This window comes from Danio rerio, chromosome 5, assembly GCF_052040795.2.
Source record: "Danio rerio strain M-AB ecotype USA chromosome 5, GRCz13ab, whole genome shotgun sequence".
Lineage (NCBI taxonomy): Eukaryota > Metazoa > Chordata > Actinopteri > Cypriniformes > Danionidae > Danio > Danio rerio.
This window is the reverse complement of record NC_141025.1, coordinates 54038584-54055695: the sequence shown is the minus strand read 5'-3', so window position 1 is coordinate 54055695 and position 17112 is coordinate 54038584. Positions and strand designations below refer to the sequence as shown.

At 36.4% G+C, this 17112-nt stretch overlaps 1 protein-coding gene across 1 annotated transcript; it reads left to right on the top strand.

The window, feature by feature from the left end:
• Positions 1-1074: 1074 nt before the first annotated feature.
• Positions 1075-11530, top strand: arrdc3a (arrestin domain containing 3a). The gene is given in 8 exon segments (NM_001080029.1): positions 1075-1536; positions 3636-3717; positions 3811-3958; positions 4050-4152; positions 4466-4722; positions 5876-6038; positions 6641-6783; positions 9310-11530. Coding segments are annotated over 8 exon segments (1245 nt in total). The 5' UTR covers positions 1075-1256; the 3' UTR covers positions 9379-11530.
• The last annotated feature ends 5582 nt before the right edge of the window (positions 11531-17112 follow it).

Here is a 17112-nt window from a genome sequence, read left to right as displayed (position 1 = left end):
TTATATATGTATTTATTTTATTTTAGGCAAAACATAAACGTTTAAAAAAAGAACACTTGTTCTAGAGCCGTTTTTGCTTACATTTAACTATATTAGATATTAGTGGAGGGTATCTGTGGAGGGAGTTAATTATTTCATACAAACCTATTACTTCTGAGTGGAAATAATTTTCGAATTACGGCCCACTATTGAAACTCCAGAGGGCAGCACAATCCACCTTAACTCGTTCACACACACAAACGCTACTAAAGAAAACGAGCAGGCGCAGGAGTTTCTGTAGCCGCTGAGTGGCGCATCGGTTTGTACAACCTGTACCAGCATGTACTGTACACAGCAGATGCAGAATCCGCGTCTGCATAAACTGAAATGGAAGTACATACTGTAACATGCAAATGCATATACTTACAGAAAGTAATAAAATATTATTTTAAGCATGACATTTAGAGTCTGAAAAAATATGTAAAATGGGCAGAATATTAAGTGAGTTGATGTAGTGTATTCATAATCTTACCTACATTTTTCATAAAATAAACAATCAGTTCAAATTACATTAGCATTATTTTTATTTAGTTATTCTATTTGTTTATGTATTTATTTAACATCGAGTCAAATATACAAATTGTTTGGTCAAGTACGTTCAAGTGCAATAAGTAGTTATATAAAGAAAAAAATTGGAACAATGAATAAATATATTACTGGAGTCCTCATAGCAATAAATTGCCTAAGGTTTGTATTTAATGTCCATTGTGTATTATTCCCCCATTGAGTAACCGGAGCTCAGTTTTGATACATGTAACAAATGCAACAAACACATGTCACTTTATACAAAAAGTTAAAATAATAATGCAAAGCTAAAACTTGTGAATAACGTCTAGACTTCCACGTATTCTTTTAATACACTGCTCAGCTGTTCGCTTGTTATTTGTCCTGAGTCCCCGGTCAAAGAACTGCACAAAAAGCGGAAGAAGGGGGACGGCTTGCAGCTTCGCGCATGCGCACTAACTTGTTTTTCACAAGAGCAGCGCTTAAAGTGAGCCGGTGGGGAGAATCTCCCCGTCTTTCATTGCAGACCATCAAGCCTTCGTCGAGACGTGATAACAGCATCCTTTGCTGTTATTCAGCTCTCGCATCTCAATGACACTATCCAGTGTTAACTCTTGCTTTTTTCATAAGAGATTATTTTCATAGACTTTTCCGTGTGACTTTTTTTTCTTGTTTTGTCTAAAGAACTTTGTACATTATCTTTTCTTGCCACCATGGTGCTAGGAAAGGTAAAAAGCTTCATTGTAAGCTACGACTGTCTTAATGACAGCAATGTCCCTGTTTTCTCGAGTGGGGACTCCGTCTCAGGAAGAGTTATTATCGAAGTCACCGGAGAGATTCGCGTGAAGTCTCTTAAAATAAACGCAAAAGGATTTGCGAAAGTTCGTTGGACAGAATCACGAAATGCTGGATCCAGCACTGCCTACACACAAAATTACACAGAAGAAGTGGAATATCTCAATCATAGAGACATCCTAATTGGCCATGAAAGAGGTAAGCATGCCGATCAAACATGTAGATTTGTTCAGAAAAAGAGCAGATATGAATGTTCTGGTGGGATGCTCAGTGGTCCAGAATGACATGACATAGGCTTCTTTGGATGCTGCACAGTACTTGTTGACTGGTGAACCTGTAGACACTATTGTGTGCAGACATTTCAGTTCTTTTCACACTGTAATTATGCATTAATTTGCGGGACTTGATTGAGTAGTTTGTCAAATTAAAAACACCCAGATATATGACATACGCTTTCGTTCACAAGAACCATCTGGCAAAGATCATTTTCCGTTTAGATCTACCAAATGCGTGATGTTCAGCATCTCTTTTCTACTCTAAACAACATATCAGTATTCTCTCAGGTGTCAGCTGCTTGAATGAATGGTCAGTTTGCTCGTCTTGTACTACAGTTTTATTAAAACGATATTCGCATTCGGTGCTCTACCGCTGTATGTTGATTCTGGGAGAACAATGTTCTAAAATAAATGCAGTACAAAGGCGTAATGGTAGATAATTCGGTTTAATGTCTTAAGTTTCCACCCATTGTTAGAAGCGGTTCAATCCTGTTTTGATGCAGTGTCTAGTCGTTCTCTTCTCTGATTGGTGGAGGCGTCAACGTGTCTTCTATGACATCATGCTTTTGCGGAAAGTGGGGAAAACAGCAGCAACTTTGCACCAGTAGCTGTAGTAAGCAAGCGTACACTTATTATGGGGCTAAATTGAAATGCAGTCAAACGTTCATCAGGAAAAGGCCGACAACATATCTGCATTACTGTTCTTTCATGGAGTTGGCCGGTGCAATTCTAAAATCCAAAACGAACGTCCGATGCCTTCACGTTGCATGCCTGTAAATACTTGTTTGCATATTCATTAGGTCGGAAGTTTTATTGGCATTCATAGAACTCACGGCCTGGTTATAATAACTGATTCTTAGTTTCTATATGTTTGATCTGGCACCTTGAGTCACTCCAAACGTGCAAAAACGACAACAACTCAAAGAGACTCTTCGCATTCCAGTTTTTGCATCTGTACATGCTTTATGGATATTAATCACCAGACAGTTTAGTTGTCGTTTGTTGCCACACAACTTGCAACCACCGCTTTGTTCCACATTGTACTGCTGGCACCGAACAGGACTTCAACTCACATTACGAAATAACAAGTGGGCCAAACGTGGTTTTAGTAAATACAAACTGTACATGTTTTCCATAATATTTAGCTTGAGATGGAGAAACATTGTAATGTTTGCCTGTTGAAACTGTATACAAATCAGATAGTGCATGTTATGATTTTGTTAGTTGCATGCTTACTGTAATTTCAAAGAAATTAACTTCCTGTATAATTCGAATCGAAGTAATGTCTAATAATGTCGAAACAATGTCTAATTGTGACTTCTTCTGTATGAATGTTTGGGTTACAATAAAGGTGAATTTGTTTTGGAAACTGATCGTTTTTCTGTCGTTTGTGATTGCTGGTGTGAGATTTTTTTTTTCAATCTGTCATATTTTTCTCACGTGTTTTTGCTGAATGGGAGAAAAATACTCCACGCCGCAGCACACGCGTACATTCAATGGGAGGCTTGTCCCTGCTGGTCCTGTGCGCGCGCGCGCGTTACCGCACACTGAATACGTAATGAGCGCGCCGGCACAGTGAAGCAGCGGGCTCCGGTTTAGGCCGGTCTTCTCTTGCTCGAGTCTGCCCTTGATTGACAGCTCCCTACTTGTTTACCGTGCCTCTGCTAAGCTGAATACAGTGCTGAGCTGGCGAAACGAAAGCCACCGGTGTTTTTCAGTGTTACACAAACAAATATTCGATTTAAAATGGTTATTTTATTTCACATTCACCTTCTTATGAACTGCCGTGGCGCTTATGAGTATTTTTATCTCCCTTTTAGAATAAACACGTGTGACTCAATGATTATACATGTTCATAATTCATGGGTGTTGAGGGTTTATGAGAATCAAACAACTTGGTTTATACATGTTCTTGATTTACACGTATGCTCTTTGAATAAATTCAATCATGTAATAAACAAGAAGATGATCAATGCTTTGGCAGGTAAGGTATATTTGGAATATTATTCTTTTCTGTTTCAGATGATGATAACTCCGAGGAGGGACTCACCACTATTCATTCAGGAAGACATGAGTATGCATTCAGCTTTGAGCTTCCACAAACGTGAGTGGATGTGGCACCAGACCTAACATTTGTTCACCCGTACTGTATGTCGTAATGCTTAATGAAATGTTTCTTTGTGTCGTGCACATGCAGACCTCTGGCTACCTCATTCGAAGGGAAGCATGGCAGTGTGCGCTACTGGGTAAAGGCTGAGTTGCACAGGCCGTGGCTTCTGCCCATGAAGACAAAGAAAGAGTTCACTGTCTTTGAACACATAGACATCAACACTCCTCTTCTGCTGGTGAGCGTTTGCATCATTTACATCCCTTTACTCAGCATTGGAGAATAACCATTATTTTGTATTCTAAAGTGTCGTTATTCTACTTTCACAGTCTCCGCAGGCAGGAACTAAAGAAAAGACTTTATGCTGCTGGTTTTGCACCTCAGGTCCAATTTCCCTAAGTGCCAAAATTGAACGAAAGGGTTATACTCCAGGTAAGCCTCCTAATAGTTTACATTTTCAATATTTTGCATCATACTAGGGTTTCTAAAAACTTATTTTGGTAATTGTTTATATTTTCTTCGATTTAACATATTGAAATGTTTGTAAAATCTATTAATTGAAGTTACAGTTTTGTTATTCTGATTTTTATGTTGTATAAAATGACCAAAAGGCATAGTTGAATATATATATATATACATTTGTGTTTTTAATTTTATTGCCATTTAGTGCTTGTTGGATATTACAGATTTATCACAGTCTTTATAGCTTATGGTACCTATAACAATACATTTTGTCTTCTCACAGGAGAGTCCATTCAGATCTTTGCTGAAATTGAAAACTGTTCCTCGCGTATGGTTGTGCCAAAGGCCGCCATTTACCAAACACAGACCTTCTTTGCCAAAGGGAAGATGAAGGAAATCAAGCAATTGGTGGCCAACATCCGAGGAGAGTCGCTTTCTTCTGGCAAGACAGAGACATGGAATGGAAAGATGCTGAAGATTCCTCCTGTATCGCCCTCCATCCTGGACTGCAGTATCATACGAGTGGAGTATTCACTTATGGTAAGCCTTGAGCTTTTTTAAAAATGTTGTATTTATTTTAGTTTGTACAATTCCCTATCTTTTTTTTTTATAACATAGTTTCAAACAGCTGAAAGATTGGTTCCTCGAAGGGCTCCTCCACACATGAAGCACTATGAATGATAATGAGATTATGCCAAGTTCTACCCGAACATACTGATAAGAAGATCAGCTTAGAATATCTAATGAAATTCAGGTCATTGAGTGCTAATGACCTATTAACCCTTCAAACCAATCTGTTACCGCTTTACTACTGTAATGGTCAGGACCAATGATGCTGACTTTTATATCTGAATATTAGAGTTTACTGCTTCAGTTTATTGCTCAATTCGTTGATATACTGAGAATGCTGAGAAGCAAACAAATTATTTAGTTTCTTGCCTTTTGGCAGAGGCTGTATCTCTAAATTAATTGGAAATTCTCTGGCACAATGAAAAGGTCGTCCCTACTCAATTAAACAGGATCCTTGTATTCTTAAATGACTGAATTGACTTATGTCATGACATATTGATTATCATCCAAATATCGAGTCTGTTACAAGTGAGAACAAATGAGCTATGTACATTTTCAACTCTTCAAAAACTCAATGTGTATACCTATAAGTCTTAAATCTCATCGTGTTCTAATATCTTATCAATTTATGAAGAAAATAAAACACATTCTGTTTAACTTTGAGTACAGCTCTATACTAAGTGTAGAAGTACAGTGATGTATAAAGAAGTACATGTTTATCTTTCTTTTTTTTTTTCATGTGCTAAAATAAATATTTTTAAAACAACCCGCAATCGTCCAGTAGTTGGCAGTGTCACTTATAAAGAAATACCATCGTACATTTCACCATTTTATATAAATAAAATTATATATATATATATATAACAAACTTGCGCTTTTAAACCCGCTTTCAGATTTTTTAAGCTTGTTAATTTGTAAATGAATATTCAAAATGCATGAAAGTTTTCTGTTGTCTGATATTTTAGTTTGGATGTAAAGTTTTACATACCATAGTTTTTTCATATTACTGCACAATACATGTTGTTTGCATGAGCTTTTGGATCTGTTTTTACTGTCATATTATTAAATCAACATTCACTTATTAAAAATAATTAACCAAATATCTCAATATTTTAATCTGCAGGTGTATGTTGATATCCCAGGAGCCATGAACCTGTCTTTAAACCTGCCCCTGGTGATTGGCACCATTCCTCTCCACCCCTTTGGCAGCCGTACATCTTCTGTGAGCAGCCAGTGCAGCATGACCATGAGCTGGTTAGGCATGACCCTCCCTGAAAGGCCTGAAGGTAAGCAACATCTCTTTTATCTACTTATTTTTAAGGGATGTGTAAAGAATCGAGATTCTGCATATACTGTATGCAGCTCATATTATGGGATGCTTCTTAGACCACAGGCTAAGATTATAGACTGCTCTTCTAACTTGTGGCTTAGTGTTCCTATGAATAAAACATGCAATGCCCTATTTTTAATATTATCAGCCTTTTTTTTTTATCTGAGCCTTTTAATGAATTATTTTTAAATGTGAATCCTTCAAAATGATAGAATTCTTATCAAAAGTAAATTCTAGTATACTTTTTTAGATTTTTATATTGTTTAAATATTATTTGTTTTCTTTTTATTGTTTTAAATCTTTTTTATTATTATAGGAAAGTATCATTTGTCAAATGTGTCTAAATTTGATTAATTTGTGCCATGAAATGGTCTCTCTCTCTCTCTCTCTCTCTCTCTCTCTCTCTCTCTCTCTCTCTCTCTCTCTCTCTCTCTCTCTCTCTCTCTCTCTCTCTCTTTCATTGAATAAAACAGCAGTAGGGTTAGTTGAGTGCAGACAAGAGATGGGTAACGTGGTTGGCATGACAACAGTATTAACATTGGCTTGTATTGTCCTCAGCTCCTCCAGCCTATGCAGAGGTGGTCACAGAAGAGCAGAGGCAGAACTGTCTGGAAGTTTCGCCGGGGCGGGAGAACTATGATGGCCCGCTCTTCGCCTACATCCAGGAGTTCCGCTTTCGCCCTCCCCCACCCTACTCTGAGGTAAGCTTCGGGTGTAGTTTTGGCAGCTAAAGCTCTGTTTGCAACCTGTATTAAGGTGCTTTTTGTGGATCTGATCACAAGTGGAAAATGGAGGCACTTTACACCTCACACCTGGTGTTTAATTGTGTCTATTTTGTCCTTACTTCTAAGACGAGGGAGGGTCTTTTGGTGGGTATTGGCAGGTGTCTGATCTTTCTACATAATACTTGAACAAATGATGCAATTTTCTTAATTTGCAAGAATAAAATCACATTAAATAAGTAGTCTACTTTATATAATGATAGATAATTGCTTTATATTATTACCAGTTAACTCCTATTAGGCTTGCACACCTTATTCTGTTTTACAGTTTAAACATAGTTTTCATTTTCTTTATCTAAAATTGGTTAGGCGAATATATCTAAAGTAGGATAAACTGCTATGGATCAATAATTGATCACTCGAAAAGATTATTATCCAACACTTGCATTATCCAAAGGTTTTGAGGCTTTAACTGGAGTCACTGAATGTTGCTTTGAATAGAGTAATATTGTTAATTACATTTAAAGCTTATTTTATACATAGTTCAAAAATCTATTTTCCAGTCAAATACACAGACCTTTTTTGTGCTTAAGGAAATGATTAAACATATAGGGCCCTATCATACACCCTGCGCAATAAGACGCAAGATGTGTTTGGCGTATTTTGTTGCTATTTTCAGACCAGCGCAACCCTAATTTTTATGCTTTGTGCCATGTTGTTTAAAAAGCAAATTAATTTGCGCTATTTTGTAGACTTAATGGGTGTGCTGGTATATAAAGTATGTGTGTTAAGGCGCATTGGTGGTGCGTTGCTATTCTGAGAAACTGAAATAGACTGCGCTGTTGTCAAAGTAAAAGCTGTAGTCCAGCGCAGAGCGCATTAGTTATGCACCTATGCAGGTTCAAACACTTAATACACAAAGGATGTACAGCAATACACAAATATCTTTACACACACACACACACACACACACACACACATATATATATATATATATATATATATATATATATATATATATATATATATATATATGTGTATATATATGTATGTGTATATATGTGTATATATGTATATATATATATATATATATATATATATATATATATATATATATATATATATATATATATATATATGTGTATATATGTATATATATATATATATATATATATATATATATATATATATATATATATATATATATATATATATATATATGTATATGTATATATGTATATGTGCTTATGTGTTTGTTTGTGTGATGTTTAGTGCTATGTTTGTGTATGTGTGTGTGAATGAAAGACAGTGTGGTGCTGTGTGTCCATGTGTATGTGTGTGTGTTTATACAGACAGCTTGTTATAGCCACCCCCCAAAATACAACACTGGGTATGGAAAGCATCGTCAACAATGCACTGTTATGCAATGAGATATCGAATTGAACCAAATCGATGGCATGATAATTGGAACCGAACCGTGAGACCAGTATGTATATATATATATATATATATATATATATATATATATATATATATATATATATATATATATTAATGATTGGGAAAAAAATATTATTTAATACATAAATATAAAAACCACTGCCTCCATGCCTTCATGTCGTTTTTTTTTTTTTTTATTTTTTTTTTCAATTTATTCCTGACAATCAGCATTTTTATTGTAATGTTCTTTTTATTATTAGTAGTACTATTTATAATATGCATATTTTTGTTTTAATTAAAACAAGTTGTCGGGTTTTGGAGACGTCTGCATCATCATATGGGCCCTTATCATTGTTCATTTATTAGTTTCCTGGAAATTAGAACTGAATTTAGTAATAGTTTTAAAACAAATCTTTGCTCTTAACAAACTAAATTAAATATGTAGACTAATGGATGTCTTCAGTGGAGTGCATGTAACACCGTAAAGATGCCAAATGGAGGAGGCTCATTCTTTATCCTCATGCTGCAGATGGTCTGTTAAACTTTTTTTGGCTAGTTAAGCATTCATTTTTTCCATTCAGTTTTTGCACTTACAAAGTCTGCAATGTAAATAGCAAATGCGCCATGGTGCGATGCAACTGACTCTTAAAGTAGATGGGAAATGAGAATGTGGGAGATTGGTTTAATGCTCAACACCCACTCATAATCTATTAAGAGATTAAGCCCAACCCTCTTAGACCACGTACCATGGCGCAAACCATATTTTTCTGTCCTTAAATTAACAAAAATGGATTTGGGCATGCCCTTAATGCTTTTGCGCCATGCAACATTGCGCCTAAATCGTTTAAACAGAACCCATTGAGTCTAATAAGAAATCATTCTACTTCGTAATGTTTGAGCAATCCGGTCAAATGCACGTTCAAAACCTTTCACACCTGTACTTTGCATTATCTACTTGTGATCAGATACACATTGTGAACTAGGCACAGTATATTGTTATTTTAAACAGGTAGCAGCAGTGTTGATATGCATTCATCTCACAGCCACTGTTTCCTTCTCTATCAGATCGATCCACATCCAGATCAAGCCACATCAACTGCGGAGCAGAGGCTCGACACCTGCCCATCACGCTGAAAAATGCATGGCATGAGTCCAAAGCAGTTGGGCTTGAGGATCTTTCACTTTTGTTTATCTCCCGATGACAGCGATTGCTCGCTCTGCTGTCACCACTGAGAGAAAACAAACCTCTATGGGGAAAATCCAGAAATAAGGGCGCAGGAAGTCACTGGCAATTTACCCGACCCAGAGATTTGGCCCCCGTGGATGGTACACGCCCTGTCGGACTAAGCCTGCGGAGCTTTGTCAAAGTAGTCGATTTTCTCACACTTTTCAGTAAAGGTTGACAAAGAACACGCAGACCTTGTCCGAGATCTGAAGAGAAATGCAAGAAAAAGCAGCCATTGGCAGAACAGCCGAGAGAAGCGCATCATCTATAGTTTTGGACTTCTTTTTGCACAAGTTTCCATGCTTGAGTTTGAAAATCACTCATTGTTTTGTTGTTTTCAACATCTTGGGGTGAGCCTATAAGAAGTTTTGCTTGAGCTGCACAACTTGCAAACAGCGGATGGATTTCGAGGAAAAAAAAAACAGACTGATGTAATGCACTGATCTGGTTTAAGCTCTAGTTTTCATTGATCGTCGATAATCTGCTCTTGCTGTCTAAAAGCTCTTGCGATGCTGCCTGGCCAACATGAGTGTGGCTTTTGTTTTCCGTTCTCCTGTACACATGGACTTTATTTTGGGTTCTAAATGTAGAATGCCTTTAAGCCAAACGTGGTTTGCTTGGTGTTAAATTTGTTGCACATGTTGTTTGGTGGAAAAGCAACACTCTGTTCTTGCCGCTCATGTGCGCGATCGGAACAGAGAGATAAAACAGGGTGGGGTTCAGGCAGGCTGCCTGGAGAGTCTGTTGCCTTTCTGTGTAGCGTTTAGCAGTGCAGGCTTGGAGATTGCACTGCCTAAAAAATAAGCACTCAGTCTCAGGTGATCTTCTCACTTGCCAAAAGGTGAAAACAAAACAAAGTAAAAAAAAAAGTGTAGATTACGTTTCAGTTGCACTGTTTCAGTTCAAGGAAGGAACTATAGAAGGAAAATCAGATTCCATATTGACAAACTGATTCAATAAAGACCGAAGATATGCACAAAGATGGAGAAGAAGGCAGCTTTCAAAGACTTCTAACATTCCCTTTTTGTCCTGCTACACTGGCAGACTTACATTAGCTTAAATGTTTCTTCAGACCAGTGAAGCCAGAAATGAAACAGATGAAGGCACAAATGCTTAAAAAGGCAAGCAGAAAGAGGACTCTGGATCTCGAAGTTGAAATGAGTTGTACATTTGTTTTAAAAACTCTTTCGACTAAATGTAGTTAGGCTCTGAAAATTCTTGGCCTTCATTAAGCACTTTTTTTACCATGTCTGGATGAGGTCTGGAGAAAGTTTGGCATTTAAACATTTACCAATGTTGATATGTAGTGTTTAGATTTGTAGTCCTAGTATACGTAGACTGATTCAGCATTTCGTTAGCGGCCTTGATAGAGAACTGATCTTAACATGATTTATCATTTACGTTATCCTCACTAATCATTATCTCGTCAGCTTTTACTCCTAGAGTTACTGTTTAGTTCAAAAGGACAAAAAGGGAAAACCAAAAAGTCCTTTAAAGCAAGCATTGATTATGACACTTAAAAAAAAAAAGTTTTAGTTTTTAGTTATGGGTTCTGATGAATACCGTTGGGCATTCAGTGTTTGTTTTCCACACAAACAATCTAATATAGATCTTCTCGTCACCATTATTATGGGAACAATAGCTGTAGCACACCTCAGAGGAAAAAAGGACTGAAGAAATGAATCTTCTCTGTTGTGTTTTATAGTTGAAGCACAATTGGCCACTAAAGAAAGAATAAGCTTCAACACAAAAAGGAAAGTGCTTCTTTTTTGTGGTTGGTCAATAACACTATAGTCTAACGCTTGGCCTTCCGTGTAGTCCAATGTTAAAGCTAACCTCTTGACTCTGTCAGGAAACACCATAGCGGAAATATGGTTTGTTTTAGAATTTAAGTGCAATATTTTCCAAGTTTTTTTGGTCTCAGTTGTATAATTTGTCTTATTTCATTGTGATTTCATTTCTGCGATCGTTATGAACATTAAATAATGACTGAAATATGTGTTCATAATGGTTTAAATTTTTGTCTTGGTTCTTCCTTGGAAATAAACGAAAAGTCCTTAACTTGTGTTGTGCCTTGTTTAAAGCAGATTTCACTTTACAATGATGATATTAGTGCTGCACATTTTAAACTTCAAGATCTCTTTTACAATATACACAGTTCAAGTCAGAATTATTAGCCCCCCTCTTTAATTTTATTTTTTTTTTTATATTTTTCAAATGATGTTTAACAGAACAAGGAAATTTTCACAGTATGTCTGATAATATTTTTTTTTTTCTAGAGAAAGTTTTATTTGTTTTATTTCGGCTAGAATAAAAGCAGTTTTTAATAAATAAAAAAAAAATCATTTTAAGTTCAAAATTATTAGCCCCTTTGAGCAAATTTTTTTTTCGATAGTCTTCAGAACAAACCATCTTTACAATAGCTTGCCTAATTTCCCTAACCTGCCTAATTATCATAGTTAAGCCTTTAAATGTCACTTTAAGCTGTATAGAAGTGTCTTAAAGTATCTAGTCAAATATTATTTACTGTCATCATAGGAAAGCTAAAGTAAATCAGTTATTAAAAAATGAGTTATTAAAAATAATATGTTTAGAAATGTGTTGAAAAAAATCTCTCTGATAAACAGAAATTGGGGAAAAAATAAACAGGGGGGACTAATAATTATTGCTTAAACAACAGCGCCCTCACAGACCGTGCTTGTACTTGCACTATAGCAGTCAATTCAACAACCTACAATTTCCAAAATTTTGAGGTCACTGCTTAGCCTTGTTTGAAGTCGACCTGACAAGATTAAAAGAGCATTTTTTATGCACATTTTATGACATACATATATTATGAAGCAATATTCCTCCTGGTTTCTACTTGTTTTGCCCTGTGTGGCTCAGAGGATGAAAAGGGCTAAACATTCATTCATTTTCTTTTTGGCTTAGTCCCTTTATTAATCAGGGGTCGCCACAGCGGAATGAACCGCCAACCCATCCAGCATATGTTTTACGCAGCGGATGCCCTTCCAGCTGCAACCCATCACTGGGAAACACCCACACACTCTCATTCACACATGTACAAACAATTTAGTCTGCCCAATTCACCTGTACCACATCTCTTTGGACTTGTTGGGGAAACCGGAGCACCTGGAGGAAATCCACACGGCCACAAGGAGAACATGCAAACTCCACACAGAAATGCCACCTGACCCAGCCGAGGTTCCAGCGACCTTCTTGCTGTGAAGCAATCGTGCTACCCACTGCGCCACTGTGACACCCCGATTATTTAATTAATTTTTTTAAATAATAGAATGTTTATCCTGGAGACTCAAAATCTACCAGCGCTTGTAAACTGTTAAAAAAAGATCCTGGTTGCCTTAAATTTTTAGACTGAATCAACACAGCACATGACAGTTAAAAGTATCACACACCAGACACGCACAATGGCATGGTATTTAAAATTAAACCAATCAAATAGCGCTCTGTGGCACGGCAGAAATATGAACAGATAGAAACAGATATAGAATTATCTATAATTTAAATATAAATAAAGGTCACACTTTATTTTGATGGCCCGTTTGTTCAATTTAATTTACATTGCATCTACATGCCAACTAATTCTCATTAGATTATATGCAGACTATTAGGTTGGGGTTAGGGTTATTGTAAGTTGCATGTACTTGCAAAGTTTCTTATAGTCAGTTAAATGTTTGCTGAAGGAGCAGTATCAACAGTCCACTAATACTCGAATGGACCATCAAAATAAAGTGTTACCTAAATAAATTGTTTAATTAAAAGAAAACCTTTTCCCCGTCCACATTTAGCTCTTAACTTTACTGTTGATTCAAGATGCAGATAAGGTTGAAACCTCTTTAAAGTGTTGGACTCCAAGACGCCAGCTTGGTTTATTGGGGCTAACCTTCTGACCTCAGCTTATCGGGTGACACTGAGGTCAAGAAGTGACCTTGGGGTCAAGTGAGGTCATAAACTTTGTCTGGCAAATTCAGTTGAAAACACCAGACAATCTATTGAGGTGTGCTAAAACTGGCCAAAATATAGGACAGACATAAGTAATGCTGTAAAAAACATCTCCAATCTTTATATAACAGACAGTATTTGAATGTGCCTGAGGTGAAGCGTGAGGTTACATGTTCGTTTTGGACACAAAGTGATTATTGATTTGCAACTTAGTCGTGACTTATTTAGAAAATCCATTGTAGTTGCGTCACCGATGTGTCATTGTTATTGATTGGCCTCTAGGATGTAGGCTTGCAAGCACAGGACTGAGCCTGAGGGGTCAGCAATAGAAACACTCCATCTATCTTTTTTCTGCATTTATCAAACCCCACTTGATCTTTTAACATGCACCTTTTGTTGCTTTTATAAAATACTAATAAAATTGTGTAATAACCTAAAATCAGTTTTTGGGTTAACAATAATTGTTAACATTACTAATTTTTTAACTAACATGAATAAGTGATGAATGACACATTTTTTTTTTTTAATTGTAATTTAAATTCTCAGTAATCATTAGCTAATTAAATTATTACTGTTTTTTTTATTTACCCACAGATACATCATTTGAATACAATTGCATATTAGTAAATATTTAAATTACAAATGAACTAAAGTGGTTTAGAAGCATTTTTCATTTTTGTTTCATGTTAACTAAATAACTTTAATGAATAGTATACTATAATGAACCTTTATTTATTTATTTATTTATTTATTTATTTATTTATTTGAGGTGTTAGTTTTAGTTAACTATCATAACATAAAATATACTTAAAAGGATAGTTTGCCCCAAATGTAAAGTAAAATTATTGACTTCCATAGTAGTAAAAAAAAAACACTATGGAAGTCAGTGGTTACAGATTTCCAACATTTTTTTAAACATCTTCTTTTGTGTTTGTTAGAAGAAAGAAAACCATGAAGGTTTGAAACAAATAAGTGATCACAGAATTTTCATTTTTAATGAACTATCCTTTTAAATTATTATATGTCTGTCATAATAAAGCAATTAAAAACTGTTCTGAGAGTTTCGAGTTTCATTCAAGACGTTCAATAACCTATCAGCAACTTTCATGCTAAAAGAAATTAATAAAAACCCAACAGTGCTCATTTTGCCAAAAAGAGGACAGCATGAGGCCGGGAAATGAGAGGTAGAACTTCGCACACTGAAGCGGGTCACAGCTCGTGGGTGTTATGTAAGTCTAGATCAGTATTGTCTTCAGTTTTCATAGTCAACAATTGAGCGCTGCTTGCAGGCTCTGTGTTGAGTCAGCTCTGACCCGGCACTTCTGTCCTGCTAGGCCTCTACTACATTAACTTGTGCAGGTCAGGCTCTTTGTATGACACTGACCCTGGGCCCCAACAAAAAGAGAGCTGGATTACAAGCAAAGGCAGCTGCTGATTTAGTCCAAGCTGACGCTACATAGGTCTCAGCTTTTTCATAACAGCTAAATCCTTCTGCCGTGCGTTCTTAGCAGGAGCCTCACCCTCACAGCCCAGATGAAGCTTCTAGAAGGAAATGAACATGTGCCTATAGCTTGCTTTTAAGGTGCTTAATATCATATTATAATATATCGAGAGTATAAGTGTGTGACTGTGTATCTTTTGGTCATAAGTTTTTTTTTTTAGAAACTGGTATTAAAAAACAGTTGTGTTTTCAAACATGGTGTTTGAAAAAAAAAAAAAAAAACGAAACTTTTTTTATTGTGGGAAATGGATTTTTTTTAAATGGTTTCATTTTCATTTTATATTTTGAGTAAAAAAAAAAATAAAGATAAAATCACCAGAAAACAAAATAGAAGAAATATAATAAAATAATACAGTATAATAATACACTTCAGTATGCTCAAATATTCGTTCTGCTCTTGACACCTAGAGAGTGCAGTGATAGAGGCCTCAGTCATATCTCCGTAGTCTGCCACCGATAGCTGATCTCGCTTCTGCGTGGCGTTTTGACACAAAAACACACGTCCAAATTTAGGGGGGCCAAGCTTGTTGACAAGGGGACTGGTGGAAGAGTGCTCTTTTAATGGAATTTGATACCGCACGCTAAATGGAAAGAAAAAAATTCATGTGTCTTTGGTCCTTTAAATGTATTCAGAAATCACTGTTTATATAGTAGTCTAGACTCTAAATCAGAGTATTGTCTTAATCATAATAAAATCTGAGCATTGGTGTCCATGTACGTATATTAAAAGTGCCAGATTATGTCAGAGACAGTGCATTCCTCTGCCTTTGAGCCCTCAAATGTGTCATTAAGTTAGACGTGTTTCTGCAAATATCACTATCATAAGTGCTCACATTTAGATTTGGAAGCTCTTGAGTTTTGCTACTGAATGACCTTCATATGTTTCCCCCTTACATGCAGGTTTTGTAAAGCATCTGCTTCACGTCGCTGTGTCAGAATCCTTGCTTGTAAAATATGATTTAGAACTCTTAGTTTCAGCAAATTTGATGAACGCGATCATGCATGCTGATCTGAAGAAAGTCTCTCTCGCTCACCGAATGCGCTGTACTGCGTGCATTGCGTGTGTCCGTCCGTCGGTTTCCTAAGCAACATTAACAAACCCCCTGACATCGCCTGTCCGTATTCCTCAAAGTTGTTTAGAAATAAATATTTAGAGATGGTATGACAATGCGTACTTATGTGTGCCTTTGATGCACCCCTTAATGCTTCCTACGTCCTTGTCGTAGCACCAGTGGCACCGAAATTAGCCATCGAAATTCAAATACTGATTTGATCCGGTACATACCGGTTACAAAGGTGCTATAATGGCACCGGGTTTCAGTACCCAACCCTAGAGGTGGCACCGTCTTTACGTCGGCACACAAGACTTAGGCCAGATATTTAGACTGGATGTTCAACATTTATATGTGGGCCACATAAGTTTGGCTTATCTTGACACATTTTTTTTAAATACATTTAAATAATTTTTGAGTTAAGAAACAATTATTTTGCCGCTTCAAGAAAAAGCACAATGCTTCATGCTTCGAATTCATTGCAGCCGTGACACACCAAAATTATCTGGCCCAGTTCAGACCCAGTTATGGGTTAATAACTTGGCTGAGACTTGGCCCAGATATGGTTCATGTTTAGCCCTTGTATGGAAGTCAGACTGAGTCCAATCATGTACTGTATTCACTGTGGCATGCGGGCCAAGCTGATTGTGTGGGCCAGATCTGAGCCAGATAAATTTTGCTATATGAAACGTCTCACTGAGTTTTCACTATTGATGATTATCGTATGGATGGATTATTTGTTTGATAGCACATCCTCAGTGCCGTGCAGAGATAACGTTAATTAAGGTGTCGCTGGGGCACTTCAGATCATTTTGGAAGGGCATCCCAGACTAAAAAAGCCATGTGCACTGCATAGGTTGAGCCCTATGTGTGTACGTGCCTGCACATCCTTATCTTTTAAATTATTTGTTTCAACATTAATAAAGGGAACTTGGAAGTGCAAATCACAATTGAAAAAAAACATAAGTCACACTTGGATAAAAGAATTGATAATGCACCTTGTAAAGTAACTTGTAAACTAAAAAAAAAAAAAAAGTTTCTGTTAACTTTCTCTGTTTATTGTGTTTTACCAGTGACATCCCTGTTGTCCTGTGCCTTTTTAAAGACCTTTTTTTGTGGTGAAAATA